The 15,917-nt window shown below is 44.3% G+C and overlaps 2 protein-coding genes across 2 annotated transcripts; both read right to left on the bottom strand.

Moving 5' to 3' along the window:
* Positions 1–717, bottom strand: BDB00DRAFT_878180 (uncharacterized protein; the record flags this gene model as incomplete). Its single annotated transcript, XM_053127706.1, has 4 exons — positions 1–77; positions 151–207; positions 283–521; positions 668–717. 4 exons carry the CDS (start codon positions 715–717, stop codon positions 1–3), a joined length of 423 nt encoding a protein of 140 aa, XP_052973992.1.
* An 84-nt stretch (positions 718–801) lies between these two features.
* On the bottom strand, positions 802–1,722 carry BDB00DRAFT_878179 (uncharacterized protein; the record flags this gene model as incomplete). Its single annotated transcript, XM_053127705.1, has 2 exons — positions 802–1,381; positions 1,496–1,722. 2 exons carry the CDS (start codon positions 1,720–1,722, stop codon positions 802–804), a joined length of 807 nt encoding a protein of 268 aa, XP_052973991.1.
* Between the last annotated feature and the right edge of the window lie 14,195 nt (positions 1,723–15,917).

Raw genomic sequence — 15,917 nt, 5'->3', positions numbered from 1 at the left:
TTAGTTGACATATTTTATAGCTTGCGTGCGACGATGCAATGGGTCGGATAGATCCTTGGACTTGTCATTCCCCATGCCTATATACAGTAGTGCAGGTTGATGAGTTTACCACGCACGTCTTTCATTACTGTTACATTTTTGTTGACTTACCCAAAACAGCGTGCCATTTTCTGCTCACTTCAAAATACTTTTGCGCCATGATAGGGTCTATGAACCTGCTGTCAATGTTGCTTCTGGCATATTCCAAACCTGCTGTAGCTGTCGAGTGGCCAGCTTAGATACCAAGCTCCTCCTCGCCGATATGTTGTAGTGTCATTTTTGCACCGATCAGCTGTCGGGCAAATGCAATTGCAACGTGGTGGTGATCGGCAAATGACAAAGGGGGATCCACTTTTTGGGCATAAGCCCGGGCAAAGATACGATGTATTTTCTTGCCAGTCATGGGAACGCCACGCTCGATAAACAATCGCTCTATACAAGCAAGACGTGCATCCTGTCCATAAAGCTCGCCAGTAAACATGCTAAAGAAATCACGCGAGTTAGGTTTTGGTTGGGTATTAGTTTGTTTGATAACTTTTGCTTACCATTCCAGCGGTTGAAAAAAGGTCAGATAACCTGTCAACAGTACAGCGAGCTTGTGTGGCACGTAACAAGCTACTGTATATACTTGTCAGAGTAGGCGAGCTCTCGACTCTTGTTGTATCGCGTAATGATCATGATGGTATTGTATGCAACGCCCCAAAGAAGAGACCGATCGGCGTATGGAGTGTTGGATATAGACAGCAAGGCCAATTCTTCTCCTCAGCAGGGCTGACCATAACTCAGATGGATTGCAACAATCAAGAGCCTTTGGAGCTGGATACATCTTTCCAACCACGCGTAGAGTGCCGGCTTTTTCCACGAGATGGTACCAGTAGCGTCGATGGTATCTACATAGATTCTCTGCCATAGTGTTTGTTTCAAAAGGGTCAAGACGAGGGTGTGGTGCATGTTAGCAAATCTATTACGTGGGTCGCTGATGTAGGAGTAACCAACATCGGCAAAGCCCATATTGTCACCGATGTTGTGGGTATCTCCTTTACAAAGTCCTAGTATGTTATCCTCAATGTTGCCTAAGCCAAAAGAGCTATCCGGCGAATTCATCATGTTTTTCATTTCTTCCATGCAAAGCTCGATACAAATCCGCAAATGATCAATTGATATCTTGTCACTGGTGTTGGCCACATCGAGTTTGCGATAGTTGCTGTCCGGAATCCAGAGAATGCGAGGGAGCCGGGGCTCGTCGCCTGCTGCCGTCGTGGCAATCCACATGACCTCATGTAATGCATTAAAAGCTGTTGGCTTTCCATCCTGGAGATACATCTCGTATTTTTTGGCAGTTCTATATAAAATATGATTCTAGTTTAGCTATCTAAAAGCAGCGCTTGTTTAATTAGATACATACACATCAAGAGGGACAGTTGGATTCTGCTAATGATCCGACCACATCTTGTACAAGACTGTGAGTCGGCACCAGTACATGAGCATTGCAATAGTCGGCGTCACAAGGCGTACATTTCTAAACTTACTGGTGTGGTCGAGCGTATAGAAAATAAGATGGCGGTAAAGCGCAAAACCAGTGGGACCTTTGACAGGATCTTTCTCCTCGGTGACGAGTACCAACATGATCTCTCGGACCAAATTAACATAAGTACCATACGACTCGGAATGGTTATTGACCATTTGGGGCGGGAGTAAAGTAGCCGGACCTACACCTTAGCGAATCATAATTCGAGATAGTGTTTAAGTTCACCTATGAGAATTCGAGATAGTGAGAATTGTATCACGTAGTCTACTAGTACAACGATCCTATTTTGGTAAAGTAGTGCTGTTTGGGTTTTTTCTTGCATAAATATATTCTCACACTATGAGAAAACTTGACTACTTCATCCTTTTCTTCTTTTTATCTTGTATCAAAAGACATGAGCGACAGAGAGCCCTACAATATTAACTTTAAAAAAAGAGGCCGCAAAGCTGGTGGTAAAAACCCAAATGCTGGGTGCAAACTGAAAAAGACGAGACCTCTTGATCAAAGCGTACTCGATTTTAGTGGGGTTGCGAAATCTGCAAGTGCAGTCGACGATAATGTAATCACTAATACAACGGTAAGGTCATAATAAGATGCAGCAGTGAACTGTACTTTTAAATGTGTGCAGTAGTCTCTTACAAAATCGAACCAAATATTTAGAATATTCATCCACGAGAAAATGAAATCCCATCACTACCGTCAAATATGCCACACGGTTCTTGAACGCGTCGTGGTAAGCGAAACTCGTTCTTTGATAACACCGGTTACTGCATACATGATTTCTAAATATCTTATCAAAATATGGGCTCTTGCTTTTCACTATAGCCATCTTCTACATGTGACGAGCACAACGAGGATCAAATTTTGGGCCTTGGGAGTCTAGTGCGCGATTTAGAGGTTGAAAGTATAGAGGCCGAAGTTGAATGCGAGCACGAAGAAGATGATGACCGTGAAGCTGGTGACGTTGCTCAAAATGTGGAGGATGACACAACGTATAAAAAAGCTCCAATTTGTAGTCAGTATTTCATGGAACTACGCGCCCGTATCATTGATGAATGTCAAAATGGGTTTAAACCGCCAAAAGTATACTGTGAGCAGCAACCGTTTTGGATCGAGCCACCAGCGCCTTATTTCTCTTTGTACAACACCAAGCAAGCTGATCCGATTCCACTGTATCGTCCGCGCGTTTTTTTATGGGCTCCCCATTTTATCACAAAAGCAGTGTTGAAGTGTCCAATATGCAAGGAAAATAATGTTGATTCGCACTTGGTGTCAAAGGAACCTGCTGATAACCCATGTGCTCGTCGTGTTGTTGACCTTGACAGGTACTATTACATTACGATGCTTTACTTTTCTTTTATTTCAATTATGTAACTAATCTTTCTGTATGCTTAGATGTTTCTATATCATGTCTTATAGATACAATTGTTCAAACACAAAATGCATAAAAAACTATATGGTGCATGATAATCAAATCATAGAGCAGCTCCCAGAACATCTTCAGGCTGAATTCCCTGCGTACCTCACACATCGAAGTGCTGTTTCTAAACATCTTGGTGACTTGTTGCGGACAGTTGTCCAAAATGGCATGGGTGTTTATCGGCTGCAGAGAGCGCTACGCGAGTTTCATACTTTGCGCCACGCACGACTTCATTTGCAATACTTGAATTCACTTATCTATCGCCGTAAGAATCCAACTCTCTACGAATTAGCCAACAATAACCGTCAAGTCAAGTACCCATCATTTTCGAGCTTCAAGGATCCAAACGGATATGCTGGTTACGTTCCTTCAACTGCGTACTTACGACTTGTATACACAGCCTTGATTGAACAATTACGCCCACTCATCGATAAAGAGTTATCAGAGCTTGGTGGTTTGATTCTGAAAGGAGACCACACATTTAAAGTTCCGAAGCATATGGCGAAACTTGGTGGCTCATCAGCATTCGCAGCTTTGTATACTGTATGTAACGAATACGAGGAAATACGGCTTCAATTATTGGTGCCAACAAAGTCTACCATCCATCTAGAAGGACCGTTAAAAGAGATGATCGAATCGTACCGTCTATACAACCATCCAATGCCAGAGCTATTCTTCACTGATAATGTGAAGGGCGACCAGAATCTTCTAGAACGCTCAATCCCGTCACTCACGCGCCCCATCAATGACAACAATAACAGCGATAACAAAGACAATACACGATCGGCCGAATTGCAACAAAACGATGACCAAGGACCATTTCTACAATTACCTGACACAGTATCTATAACTGTACTTAAAGACGCTCCTGACGCCACTGATGCAGTTAACAATATTCGTAGTCACGCTATTAATTCTGATCAATCTCTTGTTGTGGGATTCGACTGTGAGTGGGTGTACAGCTCTGTCACGCATCAAATTGGAAAAATTTCGCTGGTACAGGTTGCATGTAAAGATGCTGTATGGCTTTTTCGTTTGAAACCGTCTTCTGGGTGCGTTCCTGCCGCTCTCGCTTCTCTAATTCGTGATCCAAACATCATCAAGACCGGCCGCAACGTCAAGGGAGACCTTAAAAAGCTCAACCGTGATTATGGAATCACTTGGAACGGAGCATTGGAGCTTGGCGGCTTCTGTAGAAGGCGAGGTATAATCGAGCGAGGCACATTGGGTTTATCAGCCATATCTGCAAGAGTACTGGGATCCGGTTTACGTAAAGACGCAAATTTGTGCTTAAGTAACTGGGAGTCTACACAACTGTCGAGCGACCAGATATACTATGCTGCCTTGGATGCATGGGCATCTTTACAAATATTCGATACAACGAAAAACTTGAGTACCTTTGGCGAATCAATCCGCACACCACTAGCCAACCTTCATTGTTCGTTGCAATATCTCGATAATCCAGTCGCATTTGGATATGTTAGTGATCTGACAATTTACGACGATCATATAACATTTATGGTCAACAGAATCAGCGTGCTGGGCGCTGTTGTGAAGATAAAGAAGCTTGTAAACGGCAAACATGTTACAAGAATGAAGGCCTTGTCCGATATGGGAGACGTACCATTTGCAATTCAAGCTCCAGTGGCCCACCTACGCACCGAGAATCCAAGATTATGCACACTCTTGCACAGCGAAGTACCTGTCAATGATTTCGCAGTTGACGTCGAGCGAATAGCTTCTACTGCCGTGAATACCAGCAACAATCAAGAAGCGAATGATAGCCAATCCGTGTCGTCGTCGTCTTCTTCAGAAGATGAAGCTAATTTGCCTGAAACGACACATTTATTTACACAACCAACAACCACCATATCTGCAAATCAACTCCTGGTAGCATCAGTAACCCCATCACAAACCATTCGACATATCAGCAACCCAAGAATTCTAAAAGATATATTCCATCTACTGGATATGATTAAAATCTTGAAACGACATGGTCTTGCAAAAGAGTTTTCCTGTCGTCTTCGAGATGCCATTTTTATAAATAACAATGAAGATCGTCAACGAATCGAGAATCACTTACGCACACAAGGCCTTTCATGGGATTATATGCTACTTCGCAAACCTGAATGGATTTTACAAAGAGTTCGACGAAGCGTCCCCCCCAGCTGACGAGCTTCATTCTGTTGTTCAGAACTTGTTTGCTGAGTATGGTCGTCTAGAATGTGCAAAAACTGGTAGACCACTGTTTGACAAGAAAGCTTGGGATCAAGCTCGCCGTATTCTAGCAGCTATAGAAGCAGGAGAGGTATCCGATCCACCTGGAATCTTGCTATACTTCAAAATTGGTGTCGATAAGCACAATCTTCCAATGTATCGATGCAGCCGAGGAACAAACTCATTAGAAGGTGGTGTTCACCAAAATATTATTCGCAAGTTTGGCTCTTTTGGTGCAGGCCCACAAATGACTGATAGTATGTTGGCGGACTACCTATTACGACATAATATCGACATAAGTAACTTTTACACAGCTATGGTATTATTTAAAATTTTACTTATACTTAGTGTATATATATCGCATTTAGGTTGGTACAAAAAATAGACATGGAAAGATACACCGAAGTCACTACGATCCATGGCTGCTGCAGATCATATGTGACAAGCTTCTACTGCTCGGCATTGATAATGGAGAACGCGATGATAATCATCCTTCCAGTACACTCTTCGTTAAGAACTCCTTGTATCTAAAAATGTCTGGAGAATCATTTGGTATCGCATCCTTTCTACCTCATGCCGCTCAGGATATAAATATTCAAAAAGTTTCTCCGGATCCAGATAACCGACGTTCCGATCCACTTCTGGCGCATAAGCTCAGTGAAAATATCCCATTGCCCAAGGGATCGACCAGTAACGTGCAGCGACAAATGTATATTTGTATTGCATCAAAGCTCCAAACAAAGTACGCTGTGACACCTGTTCATACTCCTAAAGAGTATACGCTATTCTCATCCTTACTTTCCAGTGATGGCGACCAGCAAGTTTCATTGAACTGGAAGCAGATGGCTCAGCAGTGGAATCGAGAACACGCAAATGGAATCGATGTATTTTATAAAACTGCCAGAAACTTAAAAACATATTATAACGCTTGGTGCACCAGTCAAGTTGCTGTACGATCCATCAGAAATAACGACAACGTAACGTCTACAATGCGACAACAGCTACAATCACCAGGAAGGGAGAATACCTTGATGCCCTCTCCAAATTTACCAGTCAATGCAGAGGTCATTCCATCTAGCACAAATTCGCTTATGTTCCCTCCTCTATCTTCTAATAACCATTTGTCATCTCCGTCTTTACCCTCGGCTTCTAACTACTCATCACCATCAACAGCATTATTGCCAGCTTATCACCAACCACAAATATCTACTTCTGAGCGACCACCCCACAACATATCTCATCCACCAGCTAACGTCTCACTACCATTGCCACCACCACCTCTTTTTACTTAGTGTCCATACCAACAAGCGCAACAACTTTTTTATGGGCAACCGCAATCGACACATACAGCAACCGTTCCGCCAACTCAACCTCCGCCTCCAACAACGACCGCATTTGCACAGCAATTACCTGCTGCATACCGTTAAGTTATACCAAAACCAACATCAGCAGCATCATCATCATCAAGAGTAATCCCTCAATCTACTTAGAAACTGCCTAAGTACCGTATACGTATTGATAAACCAAAACAATAGTTACATATATCTTCTTACTATATCATATCACCGTATTTCTCTATCTGTCTATAGCAATTAAAATGGCAAGGATATATATTTCCCCATTATTTGCAGCTTTTCCTCTCTTTCCTTCTTACTGTGATAAAGCTCAATCTTTCATTTTTGGCAAGCGCTACGTGCTTGCCAAAAATGAAAGAATTAATTCCATCAGGTCCGGACATGTTACCCATGCCCCATTTGGACCAAACGCTGAACAGGCTCTAAAGCAGAAGCTGGAATGCTGGACTGCAACTCGGGATAGTATTGTGTAGGATAAGACAAAAGGCGATAAAAGGATACCATGAGGCTGCATCCCACACGAGCATATCGATTGACTGACTCATTGATGGTGAGCTGCTTGAAACCGACAGATGGTGGTGCCACCAACCCTCTTTTCCATTTCATAGAGAATAAACTGGTCCCTCTGCTTCGCTGCGTGTCAGCATCTGTCCTCCAGGGACCAGTTTACTGGGGCTCTGCCCCAGACCCCGGGTGGGGGGCAAAGCCCCGCTACCGCCCCCAAGTGTTCTTCAAACAATGCTGAAAATATGTTCTCAAAGTATTCTGCTTAAAAGTGATGTCGAAAACAGTTGTGGAAATTGTTTTTATTGTTTGGTTAAAAAAAAAGGATGCCGTCACTGCTTTAAAAAATGCCCAAAGTTAATACGTCATACACAGTAAGAATATTTGTATGATTTTACCGTGTCAACGCTAATTACCCGAGTTAATGCATTCCGTACTCTCAAATGATTCATGCCCAACACATCGGCAATCCTTGCAAATAATGAGGTGGTCGTGCAATTCGATGTACACCTCGCAACTGAACAGATCGTGTTCAGTTTCTTCGCAAAATTTACACGTTAGAATTTTCAAAGGTGGAATTCTCTTACTCTTGAAATGGGTCTTGGACATTTTGTTGAGTTGGAAAACTTTGGACATTTTGTTGAGTTGGAAAACTTTGGACATTTTGTTGAGTTGGAAAACTTTGGACATTTTGTTGAGTTGGAAAACCTCGGACATTATGAAAGATGCGATGGTTACACGCTCAATGAAGCTCGCTCTACTTACTAAAGCAAAGACTGAAACCTAATTCATTGTTACGGTCTGGAGATGCTTTTGCTAATATGACATTGATGATCATATTTGCATCCCCCCAACACCCCCTCTAAACCCAAACCCCAACCTAGTTATATTGTATTTTAAAATCAAAAAACAGGGCGACAGATGATGCTTGATAGTGGAATAGAAAGAAATAGATGGATAATAATAATAATGGAAATGACAGAAGAAAAAAAGAAATCTATATTGTGATGATGGTGGTATGATAGTAGTGAGGATCGGTAGAGCAGCGTAAAGATTTACTCGTCGGCAACAGTTGGTTGTGTGTGTGTGGGTGTTTGTGATTGCGGTTGCGGTTGCGGTTGCGGTTGCGGTTGCGGTTGTGGCGGTGTAGGAGGGTTCAAAAGCACCTCACGGTAGACAATGTTGGTGGTGGAAGCTGTGGCGGGGTCGGTAACACGCTCAAGGTCGATGGCAACACGGATATTGTTAGGGTTGGTAGCGTGGGAGAGTGCAACATACAATTGACCGTGGGCAAAGACAGGCTCGCAAAGACGGATGCCGACATGCTCGAGGGTTTGACCTTGTGCTTTGTGGATGTTCATGGCAAATACCAGGCGGACAGGGAATTGGCGGCGAGAAAGGATGAAAGGATAGTCACCTTCTGTTGTGCATATGTGGATGTGAGAAAGATAGTGAACTCGACCTGCATGCCCTTGGTCAATTTGCTTAACAGCAATGGAGTGGTCGAGAAGGCGGGTGACAAAAAGCTTTGTGCCATTGCACAGACCTGCATCCGGATTGATGTTGCACAAGAGCACCAATGGCATACCGACCTTGAGCTGCAAAGAATGCGAGGGAATTCCACTGGCAGTCAAGCTGTTGAGAAATTCAACAGGATAGTTGGCTTGGGCGTAGTCAGGATCATCGGCGTCGACAATACGATCTGAAGACCTGTACTCACGTCCGTCACCAGGGAAAAGGTTGTACGCTGTTTTGTTGATCTTGTCAACGTCGACATTTTTCGCCACTAAAATAGCCCGCTGATGATAGTGCTCGGGAAGAGGGTCAAAGGATCGAATGGATGGGTAAATGAAATCAATGAGTGCAGTAACGTCATTTGCATCCATACGCCATTCTTCAGGAATTTGAACAGCATCAGTGTAAGGTGCTTTCCCATCACCTATTGCAAGAAGTGTATCAGCAAATACAGCGGCATCAGGGCCAGCCTGATGCACGCGCATATTGGTAGTGAGGTGCAAGACTTGAACATGCTGCTGCAACCAAAAATTAGTTGCACGGATAGTTTGTTGTACTATCTCGGACCGTGTACCTTGCTTCACAACAGGAAGCACTTGACGAAAGTCGCCACCGAACACCATAACCTTGCCACCAAAAGGGATTCTTGCAGATGCTGGATCAATGGCACCCATTATGTCACGGAGTGACCTATCGACAGCCTCAAAGTTATGTTTGCTGCACATAACAGCCTCATCCTAAATGATGAGGGAGGCTTGCTGTATAAGATGTGCATGCAGTCCACTAAGACGAAGATTGCATGTAGTATCAGCGTCAGCGTTCAAAGGAATTTTGAAACGATTGTGCACAGTACGGCCACCCGGAAGGAGGATTGCAGCAATGCCAGACGTAGCAATAGGTAGTGCGATCTCTCCACGCGAACGAACACGGCTTAACAGCGTCTTGAACAGCTGCGACTTGCCAGTGCCTCCAGCACCATTTACGGAAAAGATGCAGGAGTAGTAGTGGGGGGCAAAGACATCCATTGAATTGATGATGTCATCGTATGCAGCTCGCTGTTCTTCGTTGAGGGTTGGCAGTAACTCCTCAAGGGCACGAGTCTGTTCATTGACATCATATTCACAGCGCTCAAGGATTGCCAGCCCCTCCAGCCGTGGAAGGAGATCCAGGTCGGTTACAAAGGTTTGTGGCAATGACGGAAACTCGTAAAGGTGGTGCCCTGTAACCTGCAGGCGGGTTTCAATATCACCGAGTGTACGCTGGAAGATTCGATTGCGCTATTGGTCAGACAACTCGGCTTCATTTGGAAGAGAGAGCATCCGGCGCGTCTCAAAGAAATAGTCGTCTGCCATATGCTCGCGATAATCGTTCCATAGTGATGCCGGATCAGCGGGAGAGCAATTCGTCAAAATATAGACAAATAGCTGTCTAATTGCTGCAGCAGAAGGGGCAACCTGACAAACCTCAGCCAAACAGCGATCCCATTCATGATTAGACTCCAAAAGACCATGTGCAACAGCCGCTTCTTGGAACGTCGCATATGTCGTGCCATCATATTGACGCAGGGAAAGAAAGCCAGTAGGGCCGCGAACAAACAGCAAAAGCAGACGAAGGCAATATTGTTCCATGCTGGAAAGTGGAGCATGGTAAATACAAGTGACGACAGGTTTAAAAGGAGGGTTAGTGCGAGGGGTCTAGCGGCGATTTCTATCGTTCCAGGTGTAGTGGCACGGAATTTCATAGTAAAGGTACTGTTCTGTTTCACGATTTTCGCTGTAAGGGCGAAAAAAGGCAAGAAGCTTGGTGCCGGATTCTGCCGCGTCACGCACTGCTCGAACTTCTTGTGGTGTCATATCGTCATGTAGATTGACAATCTGTTCGCCAGGTAAGTGAAGGTCCAAACGTACGACTGTCGGATAGTGCATATGCACATCAAACTCGAACGTACGATGAATAGCTTCGCAGGGACCAATGTATCGAGCGTTTTGAAACTGCTCTACTTCATTGACCGGCTCAGCAGCGGGATTATCGGTGGTGGTAGTGATAGCGGTGGTTTCGATCTGTGCTCTGTCCGTGCCCTTCGTGATGTATTTACACAGATATTTGATTGCACGGGCAGAGGTGCAAATCTCAACGTTAATATGTGCATCGTACTTGTGGCTAAGATAGGGGTTGTACGGCACAACATGTCGGTTGTCAGCGAGGAATTGAGAGGCGGTGAAGATGTGGCGATGATTATTGCGGTCGTCGGGAAATTCGCGCCATCGATACTGTGGGTATCCGTCTCGAGTGACACGGGTCTCGTTATTGAAAGGTTTTGGATAACCTTGTGAGCAACGATTATCCTTCATACATACAGTGGTTGTGCCTGGACCACATGGGCCATGTATCATGCACGATGTCACTGTGTGATACAACTGTGGTTGGGTGACTGAGTTGGGCAACTCAGCAGACACAAACTGGTCGTAATCGGTGGGAGTGCGGGGGCGGTCTCCTTGTTCCAAAATAACCAAAATATGTACATGAGGTAATCCACGCTTCTGGAACTCAACGGTTGCCAAGTAGCCCGCGACTTAACCAAAGCATTTCGTTTCCTTGATATCATTGAGCAACTGTTTGAGCTTGAGATGAAACACCCGAGTTGCGATATCAGGACGATCGTATGCTTGCTGACCTGGAAGAAGCTCTGCAACGATTTCAGGCCACCTTGGGTTGCAAGTGAAGGTAATGAAAAGTGTTGGGTTTCCTCGCTGGCGAACAATTGCTAACCCATCTTGAAGCATCTGCTTCATGTAGCGCGGACCACCTGTAAAAGATGACGGCAAAATGACAGCACGACCAATTTGCCTGGGATCAACGTTGTCACCGACACCACTATACAACTCTGCATGTATCGTTCTTTGGTGGGTAAGGATATAATGTAGGCAAGAGAATTCGATACAGGCATAGTTGTCGACGACCATCTGCTGAAAGAGTCACCCAAAATGTTGTTGAAAAGTCTCACAGTCGCCATTACGGATCATGAGGTTGAAAGCGCAATGCTCACGCAAGGTCACTTGTACTGTGCCGTGAAACTCCGATTGGCAAGTCATTCCTTAGAACCACCCATTGTCACTAAACGGAAACATGAGGACGTAATGGAGCGGTATATATGACGCATGGAGTGAGCTGACTCGACGAAGACCCTCAACACGGTCATGAATGACAATGTCATGTTCGCGTGCAGTGCCATCCACGGTGCGTTCAACAACCATTGCCGCCACTTCAGGGTAGCCCTGCTGGTCATAACGACGGCCCAGATCGCTTTGTCGAATGACAGCCTAAAGCGTTCCAATTGGTTGCTCGCCCAAAGTTTCAACCGCAGAGATAAATGTACGTGCCAAAGGATTGTGGGTCTCTATGACATTTTGTAGGGTTGTAATTGTATCAGGGAGGAGACTGGTGAACAAACTTGTGCGTCTGGCTAGTTGCTCCTGTGTATCCGCGAAGTATATCTGCAAATAGTTGGCTTGCGCTCGGTTGTCGGGTCTTAGCACACCAACAGCATGATAGATAGTGCCATTGATATGGTAAGTAGGCACGCTGTTCACACCACTGGCCAAGACTAGATCAACATTACCGCCAAGAATGGATGCAAATGCAAACATACTGTTATATGCCCTGATATTGGTGTGAAAGTTGACACTAACAGGATCATGTAGGTCATGATTCGTTAGGAGGTCGCGAAGAGGAACAGGAGGAGCGCAAGGAGTTGGCAATCAGATTTTTCTGGAAAGACAGCAGAGACCAAAGCGAGGGTTGCTGACGGAGGAGTTGGTAACTTCTTCATCTAACTACATTAGTGCACCACAATACGGACAAACAGTATCTATACGTGGTAACACATGACGATGGAAGGAATCTCCCACAGCATAGCATATGTTTGGCTTAAAAACATTTTCTGCATCAAAAGTGGCTCCGCACACAATTCGGTATTGTGCCTCATGCTCATGCTGGTCATTGCTTGGGTTAAAAGGGCAGAGGCAGTGGGTGTGGCGCATGTGCGTTGGTGCCCAGCAACTGGAGCAACGCATAACTGGTGGGGTGGCAGTAACAGCAGCAGGCGTTGCTGGAGGAGGATTGGCAGCAGGTGTAGGTAGAGGAGACGGAGAGTTGGTGGCGACGACAGTGGCAGGTGGTGCTGGTAGAGGAGGAGCGGATGGCTGAGCATTGACGGCAACAATAGTGGCAGCTGCTGAAGAAAGAGAAGTAGGAAGTGCGGCAACTGTAGTTTTATCAGCAACAATATTATATACCAAACTGATCAATTCAGGTAAAATACCTTGGTTGCGAGGGTTAAGGGGGCAAAGCCCGTAGGAACGTCTTAAGTGGGTGGTCGAGCCACAGACACAAGTTCTCGAAGTAGCAGGAGCGGTGGGGTTCTCAAAAACAATCTACATAGCGATTTCTCAAAGTAAACAGAGTGCAGTAATTTAAATATATATAGACGTGTAAAACATATATTGTCTACTCTATGACGAACATTGCGAGAATGAGCGGGGCATGGTCCATTGTCTTCATTTGAACCACAGTTACAGTTTTGATGAGTAGTAGATTGCTTCAACACCCCAACAAAAAAAAATAGTTATCATAGTGGATTTATACTTTTTGCAACGATTTTCAAGAAAAAGCCTCAAATATTATTGGCAATTGATTAAGTCAAGTAATACACCTCTTGCGAATTCATCGTACTATTGAATATTTGAAAGCACAGTAATTTGTATTAAAAGACAACAACGTAATATGCACACGTTCCTAAATAGTGAAAAAACACGCTTTGTGCGGGCAAACAGAAAACAAACATGTTGCTATTTCCAAACCCAGTTTTTACGCTGGGATTGAAAAGCTGTTTTACTGAGGAATTGCCTACATGATGACCATATTTGGACTTTACGCTGGGATTGAAATCGTAAGCACCCTTCCCTATTTAATAGAAGATGTTAGCTAAATTTTATTGCTGCAAATGCGAAAAAAAAAATGTATATAATCTTACTGTTCATTCACCAAATGAACTGGTCCCTCCGCTTCGCTTCCAGACAATGTGAGCCCCTCCGCGTCGCTGCGTGTCAGCATCTGTCCTCCAGGGACCAGTTCACTGGGGCTCTGCCCCAGACCCCAGGTGGGGGCAATGCCCCATACCACTCCCCTTTTACCTTTAAACAATGCTGAAAATTTGTTCTGCTTGACAAGAGTGAGAATGGTGTTTTTTATAATTTTGGTCTTGAAGTCATTGTCGTCACTGCACTAAAAATGCCTAAAGGCAATACCTCTTTCAGATTAAGATTATGTAGCTGATTACTGTGTCAGTTACTCGAGTTAATGCACTCCGAACTCTCAGACGATTCATGTGCAATACCCGGGCAATCCTCGCAACTGAACAGATCGTGTTCAGTTTCTTCGTAAAATTTACAGGTCAGAATCTTAGAGGTGGAATTCTCTGGCTTTTGAAACGGGTATTGGACAATTGTTGAGGTGGAAATTATGGGACATCATGAAAGGTGTGATTGGTGCACCCTAAACCTAGGCCGTTGTGTTCGCTCTATCATACTTAATAAAAATGTGATTGTTACACCCTAAACAAAGCTCGCTTTGCTCGCCCTACTTACTTACCAAAGCAAAGATGCGAAGTTCTATTATTTGTTACGACCTAGAGATGCTTTTGCTAATATGACATTGATAATTATATTTGTAGGACGTTCCCTCCCGCTGACCCTCCCATTAGGGCGCTGCCCCACTCTAAACCCGAAGCTCTAAAAGGTGGGGCAGAGATGGCAGGAGAAGTTGGTGGAGGCGAACTGTTGATCATAGGCACAGGTGATTATGGCAAGGTAGTAGCTATAGCGAGTATTGGAGGAGGTTTGTTTGTAATCTTTTCAGCAAAATTGCATTATCACCAAAAAATTAGTAAGTACACAGTACCGCAGTTGATAGGGTTAAGTGGGCATTCTCTATGATAACGCCTACTGCCTACGATGGGTGCTCGAGCCACAGATACAAAACGTAGGCGCAAAAGTTTTTACAAAAACGAACTATCTGTAGCTTTGTAAGCAAACAGCTGCAGCAGTAATATTCAAATACACATGGTTAAAATATACGTTGCCTATTCTACTGAAACACTGCGAGAATGCACTGGACATGGCTCATTGCGATCCGAGCCACAGTGACAAGCATGATCGGTCGACTGCTTTGTCGAGAAATGTGAAGAAAAAAAATAGTTAGTAAATTTGTAGCTCATTTAGAGCAGTCTGTCAGAATCCCGGCTAACGGTGGAAAATGCTCAACGATTTTTATAGAAAGACCTCAAATGTCGTTGATAGCAGATGAAATCAAATAGTACACCTCTTCGGAACTCATATTGAGAAATGCTATGTGGTAATAGTCTAGGAAGACGGCACAAAGTTGAAGTTTACCCAAGTCTCCCAGGAACGTGCAACATTAAAAAAGCATGGTCTTTACAAAGTGAAATTTCCAAATCTGGATTTTACGCTGGGATTGAAATCGTAAGGACCATGCTCTATTTAATAGAAGATAACGACGTGTTGTATAATCTGTTAGATTGACTCTGTGCATTGCTTCCACAAAAAAAGACTTTGTGGCGCGAACAATGGCATTCACTGCATCGTCCTCATTGCTCTGTTTACGGATGCGCACCATTTCAACAATGCTCATACAACTGCTGTTTACCGCTGCACTGGAGATATGCTCTCGATGTGATCTCATTTGTTCTTGTTCGTCGTCACAGTTGTGTCCTTCATCGCCCTGCAGCCCTTGATCTGGCTCGTCGTCGTCGGCGTCGCCATCGTCGCAGTTGATATCCATAGCAAGGTCTTCTAGCACTTGGCTGCTTTCAGAAAACAGTGGTGGCGTCAATGTGTCGACAAAGAAATCCCACCTTGTGTGAGAAAAGAACCAACCGAGAGTGCGATGACTGGTGGGATCACTTGTTTGCTGGTATATAAGATATGTATTGTCGTTGTCTTTGATGCATCGGAGTGCATGTGCAATAATAGGATCCGTGGGTTTGTCAACAATTGGAGGGCGTTTACGTAGAGGCACAAAAGCACCGGGCTCATGTTGTGGCAAGGGCTGTCCTTTTTGTTCATTAGTAGTAGTTGCCACTTGAAGTATAAATGAAAAAATGTCAGCGTATCAGTCCCGAAAGATTGACATGGTTACATGTCTTTACAAAATCAAAAAGCCAGCAAAACGTACTGTGGGCAGTATTGATATGGTTTGTAATGGTTCCTGCATTAGTGGTGCTACTGTATAGTCATAGTATAAGCAATGGAAATGGTAGGTA

This window comes from Zychaea mexicana (assembly GCF_025766255.1).
Source record: "Zychaea mexicana strain RSA 1403 chromosome Unknown BDB00scaffold_128, whole genome shotgun sequence".
NCBI lineage: Eukaryota > Fungi > Mucoromycota > Mucoromycetes > Mucorales > Lichtheimiaceae > Zychaea > Zychaea mexicana.
This window is presented reverse-complemented; position numbering and strand designations above follow the sequence as displayed.